At 35.6% G+C, this 18,647-nt stretch overlaps 2 protein-coding genes across 4 annotated transcripts in view; one reads left to right on the top strand and one right to left on the bottom strand.

Moving 5' to 3' along the window:
* The window catches only part of LOC306877530 (sodium bicarbonate cotransporter 3-like), a 46,981-nt gene extending 43,001 nt beyond the window's left edge, over positions 1–3,980 (top strand). For both annotated transcript variants that reach the window (XM_079429338.1, XM_079429337.1), the window contains exons 24-25: positions 918–1,025; positions 1,815–3,980. In XM_079429338.1, the coding sequence (XP_079285464.1) occupies positions 918–1,025; positions 1,815–1,896 (190 nt within the window). In that variant the 3' untranslated portion in view covers positions 1,897–3,980. The remainder of the gene's footprint in view (positions 1–917; positions 1,026–1,814) is intronic.
* Positions 3,981–4,491: 511 nt separating this feature from the next.
* LOC306878175 (protein C-mannosyl-transferase DPY19L1-like) lies at positions 4,492–15,238 on the bottom strand. 2 transcript variants are annotated; one of them, XR_013784920.1, is made up of 23 exons: positions 14,846–15,238; positions 14,336–14,360; positions 14,167–14,254; positions 13,866–14,003; positions 13,637–13,757; positions 13,055–13,148; positions 12,837–12,894; positions 12,652–12,743; positions 12,297–12,396; positions 11,509–11,586; positions 11,338–11,424; positions 11,030–11,089; positions 10,860–10,940; positions 8,262–8,363; positions 8,107–8,178; positions 7,816–7,886; positions 7,024–7,048; positions 6,759–6,878; positions 6,463–6,637; positions 6,268–6,367; positions 6,027–6,152; positions 5,357–5,947; positions 4,492–5,250 (listed from the first exon to the last, which is right to left on the bottom strand). XR_013784920.1 is itself a non-coding variant. In XM_079430355.1 (22 exons), the coding sequence occupies exons 1-22, from the start codon at positions 15,051–15,053 to the stop codon at positions 5,776–5,778; spliced, it is 2,193 nt and encodes a 730-aa protein (XP_079286481.1). In that variant the 5' UTR covers positions 15,054–15,238; the 3' UTR covers positions 4,494–5,775. The 2 variants fall into 2 exon arrangements, 1 of the variants encoding a protein (XP_079286481.1); XM_079430355.1 differs by having other exon boundaries at positions 4,494–5,947.
* Between the last annotated feature and the right edge of the window lie 3,409 nt (positions 15,239–18,647).

The raw sequence follows: 18,647 nt of genomic DNA, 5'->3' as shown, positions 1-18,647 counted from the left end.
ACCATGATGATTATACACAATTTAGACATACATTACTGTTAAAATGTTTAGGGTTACTAAGAAGAATTTCACATTTAGAAGAAATTGCAATTTATTTGGCAAGGATGAAATAAATTAATCCAGAGTGACAGAAAACTTTTTAATGGCTTTACTTTTTCAAATAATCCTAAAGCACAGTTTCCACAAACAAATATTAAGCAGCATACCTGATTTAAATATATTGTTCAGCTATATATGATATTTTAAAATATACCAAACAGAAGAATTTATTTTTTAATTGTAATAATCTTTAACAAAAGTACAATACTACTGTTACTGTATTATTAGTGTTTACATTATTACTGTATTTTTATCAAATAAATGCAGCCTTGATGAGACTTATTTCAAAAACGTAAAAAAACAAATCTTACCGACCTCAAATTTTTCAATGTTTTTTTTTTTTTTACCGCTTCTTTAGTTATAGGTTGCCCTGTGAATGTGGATTTTGTTTTGAGTTCAAGGATTGATTTTTTTTTTTTCTTGTTTGGCAAGTTTGGTCCATTTTGTCTCATATCTGCTTAGTGTCCATTTCTTGGTTACTTTATCTTAACTAGAATGGTCTTATAGAAGAAAAACAATTCCATCAGGTTGATGTTTAGCTTTTAGCAAGGGAGCAAGTAAAACTTTGTCTATCTGGTGCTTTGATTACTAACATGACATATTACTCATGAATAACATCACAGCAACATTAAATGCTTACCTCAGAAATAACACACACGGTCTGCGCTGGGAAGGGTTGTCTTTGGTTCATCTGATGTGATTTTCATGCTTTATTAATCAAATGGCCATCAAGCACTGTGCTGGTGAACAGGAAGAGCAATGAGTGTGTTAAACTGTGGGCGACCAGCTGTAAGTGCTCTGATGTGTCTTTTCTGCAGCACTGACCCCTCTGTGGTTAACATATCTGATGAGATGGCCAAAACTGCTGTGTGGAAAGCTGTTGCCATGAGCTCTGACAGTGCCAAAGTATTGAAACCTAGTGCCAGGTAGCTTTGTTTCTCTAACCTCATCGCTGTTTTTCATAGCACTCTTGTTTCCTCTCACTGCTTCAACGCACAGCCTGTTTTTCCTGCATAGATGTAAAGCTGTACAGAAGAACTGTATATTTGAACCAGTAAAGGCCTGTATGTCCAGGTTTTCATTTTAATGTATATCGTTAAATTAGATTCAGTGCAATGTAAGACTGTTTATGAATAATTTAAGTTAATCATTGCAAATAAGTCCCAATGTACCATTTTATTAATATATATGAATAAATATGAAAAATTTATAAAATTGAATTTAACTATACATAAATAATTGTGAGAAATAAATTCTTAATATAGTTGATTTGTTTTATTAAAGTATGTTTTTGTAAAAAAAAATACCTTGTGTAATACAAATTAAAATAATTATAATAAATAATTGTTTTGTATATAGCATAAAAGAAACAATAATTTATAAAATTGTTTATTTATTTTAGAAAAGTTTTTAATCTAAAAAAAGAATATACACATACACACACACATACACACACAAAATTTGGATTTTATAAAAGATATTAGTTTGCTTGTTTTTCATTTATCTTCATGTGACCGGGCCTTTATCATTTGTTTAAAACCAATGCCTGTCAAAAGTGTGTGCGCGCTTGATTTGCTTTTGCATACATCATGTTTGTGCTTCATTGAATCTGATACTGTGTTTTGCCAGTATGGCGATATTAACATTTTGAAACCATTTTGCTGGGCACCTGCTTTGAGTTAAATTTTCCTTCATCTTTTTTCTTTGTTTTACAGTGAAGAGAAGACTGCTAGTATTAAGATCAATGTGGAGGACGAGCAGGGGGATAAATGTGTGGATACAGAGACATCATTATGAGAGACAGACTTTGAGAGCTCACTGTGGACATGTGCAGGACCCTTCCCAGAGTCCTCTAGTCTGGAACGGTGCTGCTCTGTTCTATGTGCCCTTCCAACCTGCCTAAATCAAGCCAAAGGTAGAGACGCCTGATAGAGGGCTGAGTAATTATTTCCTGGTTTATTTGTCTAAGTTTCTATTTTTAATCACACCAACAAACCCTTTTTTTATTTTCTACAATTTGGTTTTAATATGAATAAAGCACCATGATTTCAGACGTATAGGGTATGTTATGAAGAACTCTTCAGACTCTTAGGTTTCGCATATTTATTTTATTTTTCTCAAGACAATGAAGAAAGTCTTTTAGGATTAGTTTTACATGCTAAATTTCTCACGGTACCACAGTTTTCAGATCATCACCGAAGATGTTTTTCTTTCAGTACATTAAAATGCTGTTTGTTGCAGAGTGCTGCTTTTAAAAAAATTAATAAATGCATATATGAGAAAATGTCTCATTGAGACCAAAGGTGGTGACATGAGGCTGCATGACTGACCTTCTAAACTTCTGGAAAAACAGCGTGCAAAGCCAACACTTCAAAATGTCACATGAAGGGGATATTAAACCTAAATACAAAGTAAATGATTATTATTATTGTAAAAATGTCATACAAAATGATGACAGATTACTTGATCATTTATGTTCAAATACTATATTAAAACAAAACGATGCAGAAGGAGAACAAACAGATCAATTCTTGCAGTCACTCAAAATTCACAAAAATTCAAACTTGAGTAATGTAAATTGCTCCAAATGTAAAGAGCCCCCCCCCCCACATTCATTCATGTGTTTACGTTGTTTCTCTTTATTAGTGTTATAAAATAGAATTTTGTATTGTTAGTACGTATGATTTTTACAATGTGTTAATCAACTAATTTATTAACGGTCATTTAAGGGTCAAGTAGGCGACGCAGACCCATGATGGGGCAGAAGGACTGCTGCAGTGTTGTTGGCCTGTCATTTCTTTCCTCTGTTACTGGTGTTAATGTGCACTTTAGGTAGGCTTGCCATCGTGGCTGTAGGCCTAACAACAACTTATTTAATCTAGAGCAGTCTCAGGAAACTCCTTTTGCACTCTTTCCCCACACTACTTTTTATGTTCAAAAAAAATAAAAAATCACATGTCCTCGTTTTAATTTTGAGATGTTTTTTAATTTCACACTGGACAAAAAAGTTGCCTTTTTATGCCATTTTGTTCATGCTGAAAACATTTTAACGTCTACAGATGTTGACCTTTTTTTGCAACTTTTTTACTCCAACAGAGCAATTGTCAGTTTTTATTTGTATTTTATTAGATATCAAATTTATTTGACTTGGTTTATGCTGTTTGTAAGTTTATTTCCACCATGGGATAAAAAAGGTAATTGTGGCTTTTTCACAAGTCTTTTTTTTGGGGGGGATTCTGAGGGGGAAAAAAAAAATCTGAATTGCTAGATGTAAACTCAGAATTACCTTATTTGTTTTATTTTGTGGTGGAAACTTCTATAGCTTTAGGAGTTGCCAAGTATAGTTCGTTTGAACGGAGTAATTTGTTTGCAGTAGTAAGCTAGCTTACTGCCCTCATGCTCACACAGCGCTTCATAGATCCCACAGTGACAATGAAATACCTCTACTATACCGTATGTGAAAGCATTTGTAAATCACTAGGTTTATTCTGTACACTTTCACTCTTGCAGCAAGTAGCTTGTTAAATGTGATCAATAAATGCTGGAGTCTGTGGGTGGGAATGAAATTGAATATCCGGAAGATGGTTTTCAGTCATATGCGGTTAAGCGTCTTTCTTTATTAGCCTCAGTAAGACTCTGAACAAGTATTGCTGCCGTGGTGTTCTGAGCTTCTGTCTGCACAATGTTCATGTATTTTTACAGAATTCTGCCCAGTTCAGACAGATGTTTCCCTTGTGAACTGGCCAAATCAAGATTTAAGAAAATGTAGGCCGTGAAGTTTTGAATTTGTACAATATACACACACAGGGGAGAGAGCGAGCTGTCTTTTGTAATGTTGAAGTTGTTTATTAAAGGAAAAAAAAGAAATGTCTGATGTCTTTAATCTACCGTTTGTCGTGGTTTTTATTTTGTGGGATTTTTTCCTGAATAATATTAATGCTATACTAAAAACAAGAAAAGGAAAAAAAGCATGCTCTGTCTCCCTCTCTCTATAGCAGTCTTCCGTAGTTTTCCAAACATTAATTCTTACTGCAAAACCCTCTCAAAATGCAAAATATTAAACACAAATTAGAATGATTTTACTGAAAAAAATAAGAGATTAAGTTACAGGTGTCCAGTCACTTGACCGTGAAGAGCACAAGTGACTCCGAAATGAGAACCAGAGGGTTAAATAAACTTAAGGCACACAACCAAATCTTTTTTTCTGAGTGTGAATGGGGATGATTCAACCAACAAAAAATAATGTATACTCTTATTAGCAATTTACAAATACAAAAAGACTTCCTCACCAGCTAAATAATCTGACCACACTGTCCAGTTCAGTTGATGAAAACATACATTGTGCCTTAAAATTCACATCAACATTATACTTAAAAACAACAGAACGATCCAATGATTGACTCAACATTTAATTGGTAAAATAAAAACGGTTCAGTTCCTCACATTTGATAAAACAGACAAAAAAAAAAAAAGAACGTTTTTGAACACTTCACATGCATGTCAACTGAAATGTAAAGGACACTTCTGAATTACAACAGAGCACATGCTACAAATTGATATCTTTAATAATACTACGGCAGTGTTTACAGTCCTTCAGCTTGGTTTTTTTTAAAAGGACTTATTACTACATGACATCGAGAAAAGAATTTGGACAAAAACCTTACTCTTGGGAAATGAGCACAACACTAGCACTGGTTAACTTTAGTACAGAAACGGACATGATCCAAATAAAAATACAGCTGAGCAAGACAATACATTTAAAACAAACAATACTTAAGATAGCTACTCTAGTCTAATACATAACACTGATCATGATTTCTACACACAAGAGTAACAAGCAGTTTATTTACAACAGCTGACTATTAAAATTGAGTTTGCAGATTTAAAAAAATAACACTATAGACTATCATAATCCTCCCTCAAACTATAGAACTTTTTGTAGGTCACTTTGGTAACAGCATCTGCCCAAAACAAATGTAAATTTTAAAACTAGACAAAAAGTGTTTTACAAAACATCACAGGTTGAAAATCCAAAAGAGATTGAATAAAATATTTTATGCATAAAAAGTGAAATGATTTAAGTAAACAATTGTCTGGACCATATGCAACCGGCAAACAGCAGCACCATCGATGGCAAAAATCACAGTCATCCTAATAAAAGACATTTTAACAAGCATGAGAACAGATGGTTAAAAGAATAGTTCATCAAAAAAAAAAAAAGAAAAAAAAAAGCTAAATCTGCTTAAAATTGACTCACCCTCAAGCCATTCAAGATGTAGACGAGTTTCTTTCTTCCTCGGGACAGATTTGGAGAAATTAAGCATTACATCACTTGTTTTTTTGTTTTGATTACCAATGGATCCTCTGCGGTGAATGGGTGCCATTAGAAATAATAATCTGTTTGGAGAAATCTGTTCTGATGAAGAAAAACTCATCTACATCTTAGATGGAGTACATTTTCAGCAAAATTTCATTTTGGGTGAACTATTCCTTTAAGTGAAAAGAGGTGATTCAATACTGATTGACTTGAACATCTCTTACAGCTTATCAAAACAAAACGGACACCAAAGTGCAGGGCACAAAAAAACCACATCTGACCTTTACAAAAATAATCATTGCTGTGTAAATACACATATCAAAAGACAGGAAAACAGTAAGGTGGGGGGGGGGCTGCTGTTATCTCATATCTCTCACTGTTTTGGGAACTCGAAGGACTTTGTAAATGTTGTTGTGAAAGACTGTGGAGAAGTGAGGATGAGAATCCCTCCACATAAGAGTGCAAAGTGGCACCTTTCCTGCATTTTGTGCATCCTCCACGTCCCAGATCTCAGGCATGCTGCAACCGGGCCTGGAGATGAAGAAGAAACGCATGTGAGATAAAAGAACTGATCAAACAGCGGTATTAATTCAAAGTATGCAGCATTTACTTGGAGCGTCTGGTGCACCACGAGTCCTCTAAGATGAAATAGTCCACCTGCAGCTTTATTAAGTTTCGCTTCACTACCTCAGCTGGCTTTCGGCTGTACATGGCATACACCATCTTTGTTCTTTCTCTGAATAAAGTCAAAATAAATCAAACGCTTTACATTGACAGAGCAATATTATAAAAATTAAATACTTGGATAAGTACTGTAATATAGAGACAAAATGCATGTTAAATCATGATACCTCAATCCTGCGTCTTCATAGTGCGGGTGATTCACTATGGCTCTTCCTGTGGACAGTTTCACACTCGCCATGGTGGGCATTGCACCAGCAAACACAGCATCTACAGGAACATTGCATGGATGCAGGAGTCAGACACTGGTGTCACATGAAGTGAGACGTTTGATTTTGTGCAGTTGAACAGCAAAAGTTCCTCACTAGGGCTTGTGTTGTCTTTGATCCACTCAAGGAGCTCTTCTTGGGGTAAGTTACTGAATTCTCCTATGACGTTCCATTGACTCTGCAGGTTGGTGACTCCTTGGACTGCCATGATGGATAATATTCCCACGACTGTCAGCTGGAGTTTAAACTTCTCTCCTAACCAGCCAAACAGCTGCAGATGAAATCAAAACATTAGTCACACCATATTTTCATTTAAAAGCTTTTGCTCAAATCAGCTTCCTTGCATTATGGAAATTTTGGGGCGAGTTATAAAGAATTAATAGTCGGGTCACCTGTCTGGAGCAGATCAAACAGGACATGATGCACATGTGAGGAGTGAGGAAGAGCTTCAGTCTCATGATGAGCACAGCTAGCACTGCAAACGCCACCAGCTGCAGACTGTGATACACCAGCTAGACAAACATCACAAGATAAAAACAGCCTCTGGATATCAACTTGTACGCCATGGGTCAGTCACATATATTTCTTTATAGATCTCAACTAAGGGAAAAAAAGCTTAAATCATAAAAAGCTACACATAAAACTACAGAATCTTACCACTCCCTTTGCCAACATCTGGCTCCTGAAAAATGGAAGAGCAAAGTTTAGGAGATACAGTAGCCATTATTATCCAAAGAAATGTAAATATACTCTACTGTTTAAAACTTAAGGGTCAGTAAGATTGATTTTTTTTAAAGAAAAAAAAAAAAAAATTGTTTAAAACTGACAGTAAAGACACACATAATGTTACAACAGATTCTATTTGAAATAAATGCTGTTGTTCTTTCAATCTTTCTATTAAAAGAACCATGAAAAAAAAAAAAAAATGTATCAAGGTTTAAAAAAAAAATTTAAGCATTATATATATATATATATATATATATATATATATATATATATATATATATATATATATAAAACTGTTTTCAACACTGATAATAAGAAATGTTACTTGAACAGCAAAACAGCGTAAAATAATTTCTTGAAGGATCATGTGACACTGAAGACTGTGGCTGATGAAAATTCAGCTTCAGCACGGCAATAAATTGCAAAAAAAAAAAAAAATTAATTATATATAAGAAAATTAATGTAAACTGTAATAGTATTTCACAATATTACCGTATTTTTGATCAAATTCAGCCCTGGTGAGCAAAAGAGACTTCTTTAAAGAAAAGAAAAAAAAAGTACAAACTTTTGAATGGTCGTGTATCTTTAAAAAACATTTTTCAATACAGATAGAATAAAGTTTTATAAACAAATAGATCCTTTTACGTGATTTTTTCCCCCACATACTCTGTTCACTGTTCATGTTCAAAGCAATCATGCCAGTAAAGTGCTGAAGATACTTACTGCTCCATTTCATCATCTTCTGACTTTTCGGTCTTCTCATTTCTGAGAAACACAATAATGTCCTGTATAGTCTGTATTTAGGAAGCAAAAGGAGGAAGCATATGAAGGAAACTTTAGTATGCAGATTACATCGTTTCCTTTCTATAAAAAGCTCAATTCTGAACCAACTGATAAACACCAAACTGACAGAAAACTGTAAACCTCGAATATTGGTGCAAACAGATAAAAGCAGGACACATACCAAAACGTAAGAGGGGTAAATGATCCATTATCTAAGTGAAAACAACTCACCCTTCCAGCAATAAAACCCACAATCAGCATGTTAATTGGAAGCAGCATGGTTTTGATGTACCGGATGGGAGTCTGCAAACACATTAAGTCCAATAAAAAAGAGCTTTAAGGGGAAACTGATGACTGACTGCAAGGAAAGAGATCATATAACCCACCTCAGTTTCAATGAAGTCAAACTCAGCAGCACACGTGTACATCATTGTGTCAAAGTCTTTGTAGCTTGTGAACTTGGATTTGATCAGACTGCTGATGTGGGCCTATAATTCAAAACAAAAATATAGCCGCAAGCAGCGATTACCGGGGTTCAAGCATTTTAAGGCCTTAAGGTGGTATGCTTTTAGGGTCTAGGCCAACCTGAATGTATAGCTGACAGAAAACACACTGAAGCACATTGAAAATGGACAATAGGCTCACAGAAACACACATATAGAAATGAAATGGTTAAACTATCATATTAATAATCAATAAGCATTCTTACACACACACACATTTTGTTGCAGATATAGATATTTGCAATAAATGATAGGTGACCATACTCATTGCAAATCTTCCCTTTTTAAGAGTTTACATGTCATTTTCAGGTTTCTCTGTGATTATAAAATGGCAAAATTGTAAAAACTGACATATCTGTATGAACAAAATGGTAAACTTTATCTAAATGAGAGTTTAAATGTTAGAACTGTGATTTTATAGCATCTCCATAAGCAAAATATGAACAGCACTGTTTTAGGGTTTAATGAGCCCATTAGTGATCTTTCGCTGCCATCTAGTGGTTAGAAATTGAACTCATACAATGTGTTTTTTAACCTTTATAACGGTTTATAGTGTTATTTTTTTGCCCAATATCTCTTAAATTTTGCTTGCTTGTGTTTTTGAGGCCTTTTTCACTGTTATAGCACCACCTATGGTCCAATCTCCAAGAAACTTTTCATTGGAGATTGATCTAGAGCAGGGATGGGCAACTTCGGTCCTGGAGGGCCACTGTCCTGCAGAGTTTAGCTCCAACTCTAATCAAACACACCTGCTTGTAGCTTTCTAGTGATCTTGAAGAACTTGATTAGCTGGTTCTGGTGTGTTTGATTAGGGTTGGAGCTAAACTCTGCAGGACAGTGGCCCTCCAGGACCGAAGTTGCCCATCCCTGATCTAGAGAGTCCAGAGTACACTGCAGTGGTTTAACATATTTGTGAATATTTAATGAATGATTTGATGCACAGCATTACTCCCAGAGGAAAAGTTGCTCAGAATGAGGAGATCTAACATATGATATGAAGATCAAGTGTTTGTGTGAATATATGAACATTATCTACAATTTGTGGTCATTTTATACAGAAATATTGTGTTTTTGAGGCCTTTTCAACTGTTATAGAGCCACCTATGGTCCAATCTCCATGAAACTTTGTATGCTTGTTGAGAGTCGTCAAGTTCTGAGTTTTCGTTTAAGTTTTATAGGCTTTTGGGTAAATTTGGCCACACCCTTTTCTAAATGACCCCGTTATATGTAACTGAAGGACAAAATTCAAATTTTTTGGGATAATTATTCATCTAAAGAGTCCAGAGAATTGCGCTGCAGTGGTTTGATCGAGATTTAGCGAAAAACCTAGGACTAGTTCACAAAAGTAGGTTTTTAACATAATAGAGAATATTTAATGAATGATTTGATTGACAGCAATAATTCCTGGGGTAAAGTTGCTCATTATGAGGAGATCTATCGAATGATATGCATATTGTGTGGATTTGTGAAACACCACGCGATTACAGAGCCAAAAAACTTGTTAGCGCCAACTAGTGGCCGATTTCTTTCAAAATTCTTACAGACCTTTAGGGCCATGAGTCGAACATGCCCATCGAGTTTTGTTCCGATCGACCACCGGGAACCTTGTCAAATAGGTGCTTAAATTTGTTTGGCCAATGGCGGCCATGTTTTTTGAGATACTCGAATGTCCTCATAGAAACTCATGCCCCTTTGGACCAAGACGCTGCATACCAATTTTCAAGTCGATCAGACCAACAGTTGCCTGGTTATAGCCATTTATATGTTTTTTCAGTCTTACAGCGCCACCAAGTGGCAGAGCTGCACAATTTTTTTATTTGACCAAAGATTGAGCTCGTACATGTGTGTACCGAGTTTGGTGAAGATATCTCATTCCATTCCAGAGTTATACTTCAAATAACATTTGACTAACGTTAGCATAGGCGTTAATTGACGTACCATCAACTTTTTTTGGGATAACTTTTGATATTCAGTGTCCACAGAATATTTCTGCAGTGGTTTGGTTCCGATCGGGCGAAAAACCTAGGACTAGTTTGCAAAAGTAGGTTTGGGATATAGGTCAATTTTACGGGAAAACGGTGCGTCGTAGAGCAAAAAACTGATACACTTTTGTTCATGCTAACCCAAGGATCGCAACGATGTAAGGTTTTTAGTCTACAACAAACGGTTTACGAGCTATGGCCAAAAATTTAGTTTTTTTAACTGTAGCGTCCCCGTTAGGCTGATTGGGACGAGCCTTTGTATCTGACAAGAAGGCCAGACTACTACCATATGACCAAGTTTCTCTAGGCCTTACAGTTTGGGCTGCACGATCAGTTTTAGCGTGGAATAATAATAATAAATAAAAAAATCCTAACAAATACAATTGGGTCTCAGCACTGCGTGCTTGAACCCCTAATTAAAATGTCAAAAGCCCTGCAAAATGTTCAACGGACCCCTAAAGCTAACTGATGTTCACAGCACTGCTCTCGTTTTACTCACATCATCTGATGCCCCAAAGATCACTGAGAGCATGAACTTCAGAATGACAGTGGAGACCACCCATGCAAGGCACTGCATGACCTAACAAAAACAAAATCTGTTTTTTTTTTCTATCAGACAATTCAGGCACATTTTACTGCTACTTCAGTCAGTACTGCTTGTGCTCTTACCCATGTGAAAAGTCCAGGTTTGAATATACCGACCAAACGATCCCTGAGTGCAATTACCCCCTGAAATGAAAGCAGACCAACCAGTAAAGCTGACATGTTTCTTCAGAGTATGTTTGTGTTTGAGGTCATCTATTTGTATGTACTTTGTCATTTGGTCAGACTATGGCACCATTTAGCCAGCATTTTCTACACAAGACGAGATTAAACACAGCTTCTGGTGTCCGAGGAAGCGATTATACCACACTGTGTGCTTTCCTGAGCAAGTAGCTAATGAGTGCAGCAATGAGCCTTTACACTGTCCAGCTCACCCAGATGGAGACCAGTGAAGAGGCGTAGAAGGATGTCAGCAGCATCGAGTTCCCGAACATTAGAAGAAAACAGACGGCCAAGGAGATCTGTGAGGAGCAGTCAGTTCATCAGTGACTCAGAAAGACAATATGAGCAATATCGTGGCTCTATTAATAAAGTCTTTACATTACCATGTGAGTTACTAAGACAGACTGCATTTTTGCCGGACTCAGATATCCCAGGATATATGAAGCAAAAAGGGATGCCACCTGTAAAACACACAAACATTCTTGTCATAGCATCCTTTGCTATCTTGCTGCAAAACGATTTTCGCATAACAGCTAAAATTGAAAACTGGATTGAACAATATTCCTGAGGCATGCAATCATGTTAGGCTTATCTAGGTGGTCTTCAGGCAAAATATAATTACAAATGACTCTGACTCTGGAGGTGAACTGCATTACGTTTCTATTAGGAAACTGTCAACATCGTTCAAAAGTTTGAGGTCAGTAAGTTTTTTTGTTTTGAAATACTGTCATTCAGCAAGAATGCATTACATTGATCAAAAGTAACAGTGAAAACATGAAACAAAGATTTCTATTCCAAATAACCCCTTATTTTTAACTTTCTATTTGTAAAGGAATTCTGAAAAAAAAAAAACTTATGCATCACAGTTTCCACAAAAACATTAAGCAGCACAACTGTTTTCAACACTGATAATATTTTCTTAAGGACTAAATCAGAATATTAGAATGATCTGTAATTTCTGTTGAAAATCTGAAAATCAACTTTGCCATTGGAGGAATACATTATATTTTAAATCATTATGATAGAAACATTCTTTTAAATTTTAAAAATATTTCACACTGTTAATAAGGATGTTAAATTTAGCTGCTTTCTCTACTTTCTTCAAATATCAGCATTAAACTAGAGTTTGGTTCAGCAGGTTTATGATCTTGTTGTCTCTTCCATCTCTCACCTGGGTAAGTAAGACAAACTGAGCAAACTGCCACGGCAGCATGAAGCAAATATTGGAGATCCCCAGAGCCATCATGGTATTCTTGCTTGGGTTCCTTGTCCTTACAAAATCAAAAATATCCAACAAAATACATTTTAATTGCACAGAATTGTGTGTGTAATCATAAACAATGTACACATAAGCCGCCTAAATACACAAAACATTGCTTAGATGTGTCCGGTGACAACATAATACTTAAAAGATCTTAAGTCATCTCAAAGTATGAACAAAAAGAGTGAACACGAGAATGAAAGGTTGAATATAACATTAAATTGCTATGATTTGGGTTGCAAACTTAGGGAAGAAAGCAAGTTACCGGAGGATGTAAGTGAGCAGAAGCATCTGCAGAACCAGGAAGGGGTAGGAGAAGCTCTCTCTCAGAGGTGGCGTCCACATGACCCGAGTACTCTGGGATTCAAGGGTTCAAAAGAGAGACAAAATCTTTAAGTACTAGAAGAAAATAAAGTTCTCCAAGATGCTTAAGAAAACAATCTGCTTTACCTCTCCATGATTAAAGAAGAAACACAGAACTGAAACAGTGCCACCCAGTCGACTGCCGCTATAAGAACAGCCAAAAAATAAAGTGCATGTTATGATCTAACTTTTAAAATGATGCTTTTAGGATCAACCCATTTGCAATCAAAGTGTAAACTCAAAGTTGCACTTTCTTTGGTATCGATTAAAGGACTCTTCCTCATGTTTATTCTAGGCTGGATTACCTTAGATATGTTCCATAAATGAAGAAGAGGCTCATCATTGCCCCATTTAACAGGAACACAAATGTGACATAAAAGTAAGCAGGATCGCCCAGACCTGTGGAAAAGCCACTCAAGTAAGTAAAATAATCTGTGAAATGAAGAACACTTGGCTGTCAGTCACACAGTGAATGAAACAGCATTTTTTTTTTCTCCACCTCAATAACACTTTACAAAAATAGGCTAAATCTTCCCTCATAATGAGTGTGTTAGCAGAAGTGAAAATTGCAAAAAAAAGTCAGAGAGTACAAAAAAGAGGTTCAAGAGCTATTTCTAAAGCATGCATTTTTTATTACAACTACAATGTAGAATATTTTTCTAAAACGGCAAGACAAATTAAAGGTCACTGTTATATTGAAAAAAACAAGGGAATTAATTAACAAGTCATGAATACTCAACTTAACTAAAACAAGTTGTTTGAATGTCATGTGTGGGGCTCTACAATTATTTACAATGTACTGTACTGCAAATGCTCTAAAATTAAACAACAAATAGATGTGTGGGCCAAACAATGGATGCTTATTTGATGTTTGGCTTCTCCAATACCTTCACAACTCTCCACTGGATCTAAACCCTCCCCTCTGTTGATGGTCCAACACATCTTGGTAGGGATACCAAAGAAATCCATTGTGCTGGTGTACGCTCTGTACCAGCTGGCCAAGACCACCTGCGGTACAAGAGAGCAAAAACAATGGTTAACTTCAGAGCTCAAGCAAATACTGTGGAATAAAGAGATTTCACTGATTTTCAGAAGATGCCAAAGAGGCCATCTCACCTCAGGGTACAAGTTAAACCTCTTCAGAGTGTTTATCACTAGAGGGTATTCAGTGAGACGGTCATTCATGATCATATAAAGACCATCCATGAAAGAAGGAGCCTCAATGATGGTCTTGAAATAGGAGTAATACAGTCCCTAAAAAGACCAAATAGCATATGCCACTATGAGACAATTATCTAAACGAGCAAGATGTCAATTAAAGTTAAAGCTTAGTATTTAACAAAATGAGATGCAAGGTGAATGAGAGCTATATAGAGAGTTAACTCAGGATAATAGCAATTTAAAAAGCAATAATAACCATCTCTGTTCGAAAGGCCATCTCCTTTTCCAAAGACGACATGTGTGAAAAATGTCTGTCATTTTCAAATAGATGTGAGAGATGATACCTGAGAAGCACAGGACAGCTTATTTATTTTGTCACAACAAGAGGAACAATGTTAAAATTTTAAATATCTAAACCTACTTACCAGTGTAAAAATCCCACAATAACAGCTGTGGAAATAAACACATCAGGTTAGATGACTTTGACCAGAGACAGATCGCTACGTGGCCACACTGAAGGACTCTAACCTGACCACACAGAATGAGTCTCTATTAGATGTGGGGCGAGTTGCCTACTTTAAAACAGAGCAATAATTCTGATAAGTAATTTTATTTTAATCAATTAATGTCTGTGGGTAGTTTACATGTGCAGACAAACCATAAAATGTGTTAATGTTTGGTCATCATTGGCTAATAACTGGAGTGAAATGAATGAAATTCGATTGGGTGCCAACTAGATTTAACATATGAACATTCACATATTAAACTGGTAATTTGGAGTTGTTCAGGAATAAAATCGGTTAAGGAAATATGAACACTACACAACTTTGTTGTTTACAAGCGAGTTTCTATAATACCAGAACATGCTAGATGCTAATCATGTGAATAACCGTTAGCTAGCTACCTAACTTAGCGGCTAAGAAACAAAGCCTTACCGAGAACCAACACCGATATTCCTCTTGCAAAAGCGGCCGGGCTCAAACCTAATTTGCTTCTAATGAACCCTGCAAAAAGTCCGTTTTTACTCTGGGAAGCCGAGCCCTTCCCATCTTTGGCACGCTTGGTTTTTCCCGACACGGACTGACTCCTGTCCTTCTCGCTGCTCTGGTCCTTGGCATTTGATTTTCTGGTTTTAACTACCATGATTTCATATTTCTGTCTGTAACAGGGGAGCGTAAATACACGATAAACCCAGCTGTTTGACTCTTGCGAGCTCCTCACATCTGTGGTCCTGCACAGTTTGAGTGCTGTGGGGACTTCACTGATCTGTTGAATGAAGCGGCCATCGCCCCCGTCTGGACTCGGCGCTCAACTGTCCGTTTGACGAGTAACCATGACAACGTGTTTAAATAGCCCGTTACCATGGTAAAGAACTTCCGTAACCCGCGAAAAGGAATACCTGTCGATAATCATGATGACGCTTTAAGTAATTTGCACATACATAAACCTGGTATATTATATAAAGGGAATCGTAAGGATTTTAATGATTCATTACGGTTCTTTAACGCTTCTATTCACGAATCTTTTAGCCTTTTTGAGAACTATATCAACAAATGAAATAATAGAAAAAGAAATAGAAATAGAAAAAGAAATAGAGTTTTTTAGAGGCCTTTTTTTGCTTTTTGTTCATTGTAATAAATAAAAATAAAACAAATAGACAGAATACAAAAATAATAGAGAAGTTAGTTTTTTTTAAAGTACACAAGCAGTTAGTAAATGCAAGTCTAAAAGGGGCAAGTTTTTATTTTTTTTATTTTTTTTAAAGAATAGAATTAGAATAGAGAGTGCTAGAGTTAGAGGGTTAAATAAAGATGGAATAAATAATTGGCCCTAACTATATATTACATAAATACTAAATAAACAATAAATGGCTGAATTCAGAATAGCATTCTATTTTACTAATCTAACTAATTTTTCCATATAAAAATATGATACGAAAATACTAATTCATTAAACCATTCATTAATTAAAGAACTGGATCAAAAGAGAGCACTATAGTGTTCGCGTTGCATGTTTTGATTCACTAAAAGTCATTTGTTCGGGAATCAGAAAACACTGCCATGTGTTCAGAGATCAACCGCATGATGGCGCTGTAATACAGCAAATTCAGCTGTGAGCCTGACGACCGTAACACACCTTTGAAAGTAGGCTATAGGTAATTTACATAATAGCCATTAATAGTTCACTTGTAAAATGAATAATACATAAAAGAGGAATTATAAAAGTAATTGTAATTTTATTTTAGAACACACTTGTTCACTGTGAAATATATATATTTTTAATACATAAAACTTACAGTAGCACCAAAACGTAGTGAGACAATTAGAAGTTGCACACTTAAAATGCAATATGTTGTTGCATTAAAAAAAAAAAAAAAAAATAGCAAGTTATTTCACATAAGAAGTGTGTTGGTTTTTAAATTACCAATAAAACAATAAATTTAGAGTCTACAAAAGAGGCTTACAAAAGTACATGATGGCGCAGTGGATAAGACGCATTGGTGTGAGAGACCCGGGTTCGAATCCACTGTGAGACACCAATGTGTCCCTGAGCAAGACACTTAACCCCCTAGTTGCTCCAGAGGCGTGCGACCTCTGACATATATAGCAATTGTAAGTCGCTTTGGATAAAAGCGTCAGATAAATGTAAATGTAATGTAAAAGTACATTTAGCTCTGAGAAAATGTCTAGAATCATTTGTTTACAGGTGCCATTTGGTCATTACAACACACACATTTTAAGTGTGGCTGAAGTGTCCAGTTACTTTGTGTGAAAAGTGTATGCTCCCATAATAAGTGGTGGGTTTACTGTGTAATTTTTTATTGTACCACAATAAGTTGGAAAGAGTTCCTGAAGTGGGCAAGGATCTGATGGAACTAAAGCAACAGGAATCTGTTTAGTTTGGAACATGCTGAGAATTAGGGCTGTTTCTCTTCATCTCAAGAAACAAGGCCAGAGCATACATCTCAACAGGGCATCTGAAGGGGGAACAGTTTGCTTTCACTGTTCCTTTTTACTTGTAGGCCTTGGGATCAGAAAGAAGCTTACTTTCACTGGAAAACATGCATGAGAACCTGACAGATACAGTGACTTAAACACAATTTGTCTGCTTCCCATAGAAGAAAAAAAAAGTTGTTTATATAAATTATAGATGATCTAAAATAGAACATGTTTCATATTATAATACCTGTTTTTATAACAGTATATGTATTGTTTCTAATATATACAAATATTATATTATTATAGTTATTAGAAATAATAATTGCTGATTACTTTATAAAAAATATAAACATTTAAAATAATTCTAGATCATTAAAAATGATATTATCCAATTTAAGTCATACTGCTTCTTACACACACACACACGCATATATATATATATATATATATATATATATATATATAAGCATAATTTTATAAAAAATCTCTTTGACTTGACTTTTTGTCTTTTTTATCTCACATGATAATGATCAGATTGAGTCTAGTCTAATTTATATAATAATGCATGAGCTGGTGCAGATAGTCCTGTACAGTGATGGTCTCAGATGCCAAGCGATAAATAGTTTTCTGCCGTTGTACTGATCTCACCACGGCCCTTCATGGCCTCTGAGTGAATCATTGGTGCTAGACATAACCTAAATACAATAACGAGACTCGGTGCCCATCTTGAAAGTTATGGTTAGGGGTGCCACTGAAATGTCTGTGGTGTTAGCACAGCTTGTGGCCACACTGAGGGAATTTGTTTTTTCACCAAACATAGCTGAGATCTGACCGTTTGGAGGGTGAGAGCGTAGGTTCTGCTGTTAGCTGATGACACCTCCTGTCCAGCCGCTCGGGTTGCCAGTACACTTGGCCCATCATGAAAGCCAACAAGCAGATGCAGCTGCGTCATCATTTGGAAGGCATTTTGGATGAGAGTCTATTTATTCACATTTTTGTGTTCGATTGAAAAGTTATGCATAATTAAATGCATGACAAGTCATAGTATTTGCTAATGTTATTTTTTAATATATGACACCAAATAACTCTCGTCTTTTAATCTGTTCTGTTCTGTTAAAACACCCGCAAAAGGTGATGACACAACATTTGAGTTCAGTCTGATCATAAAATGTACTATTATCAAAAGGAGATTCAGCAAAGCCACCCACTGACCACATGTATGAAAGGCCTGGCTGGCCGAAGTGTGAATCAGGGATCAGTGTTTATGTAAAGGGTTTTCTGTGCCCTGAAGGTTCCCCAAAACTCTGCACAAATATCTCCCAGATGGGCTAAAGACGTGCCAGTATAATCATGGGACAGTGAAAATTGGCTCCGTTCTCTCGCTCTCTCGCTGAGCTAAGTTTATAAGTATGAATGTGAGTGTCAAAAGAGTTTAATGCATGAGTAAAATCAGATTCAGGAAATAAAACTATGAAAAACAAAAAAAAATTTTGTAAAGTTACCATAAAATGTGTGAATATACTGTGTGTGTGTATACATACATGCAGTATATACATGTACATATATACTTAAATAAAAATGAATAAAAGCTATATAGACATGACAAAAATGACACACGCACACAAAAATATTATCAAAAATTTCTAAAAAAAAAAAAAAAAAAAAAAGGATAAAAATAAAGTCTTGTTCAAAAAATAATATAGGGTTACCTATACCACACACATACACAAAAAGTTTGGTTACTTGAAATTACAATAAATTAAAAAATATATATAAAATTTAAATACAAGAAACTGAA

The sequence above is a fragment of the Barbus barbus genome (assembly GCF_936440315.1).
Source record: "Barbus barbus genome assembly, chromosome: 12".
Lineage (NCBI taxonomy): Eukaryota > Metazoa > Chordata > Actinopteri > Cypriniformes > Cyprinidae > Barbus > Barbus barbus.
Note: the sequence above shows the minus strand (reverse complement) of the source record. Positions and strands in the feature narration are given on the sequence as shown.

What these genes read in the sequence shown, in the direction of transcription:
- LOC306878175 (XM_079430355.1), bottom strand. Translation starts at nt 15,053, where the DNA reads ATGGTAGTTAAAACCAGAAAATCAAATGCCAAGGACCAGAGCAGCGAG. An exon ending in CTGCTCACTTACATCCTCCG is followed by an intron (nt 12,397 to 12,651) that starts GTAACTTGCTTT and finishes TGATTTTGTAAG; the next exon opens with GACAAGGAACCCAAGCAAGA. An exon ending in AACCTGGACTTTTCACATGG is followed by an intron (nt 10,941 to 11,029) that starts GTAAGAGCACAA and finishes TGTTTTTGTTAG; the next exon opens with GTCATGCAGTGCCTTGCATG.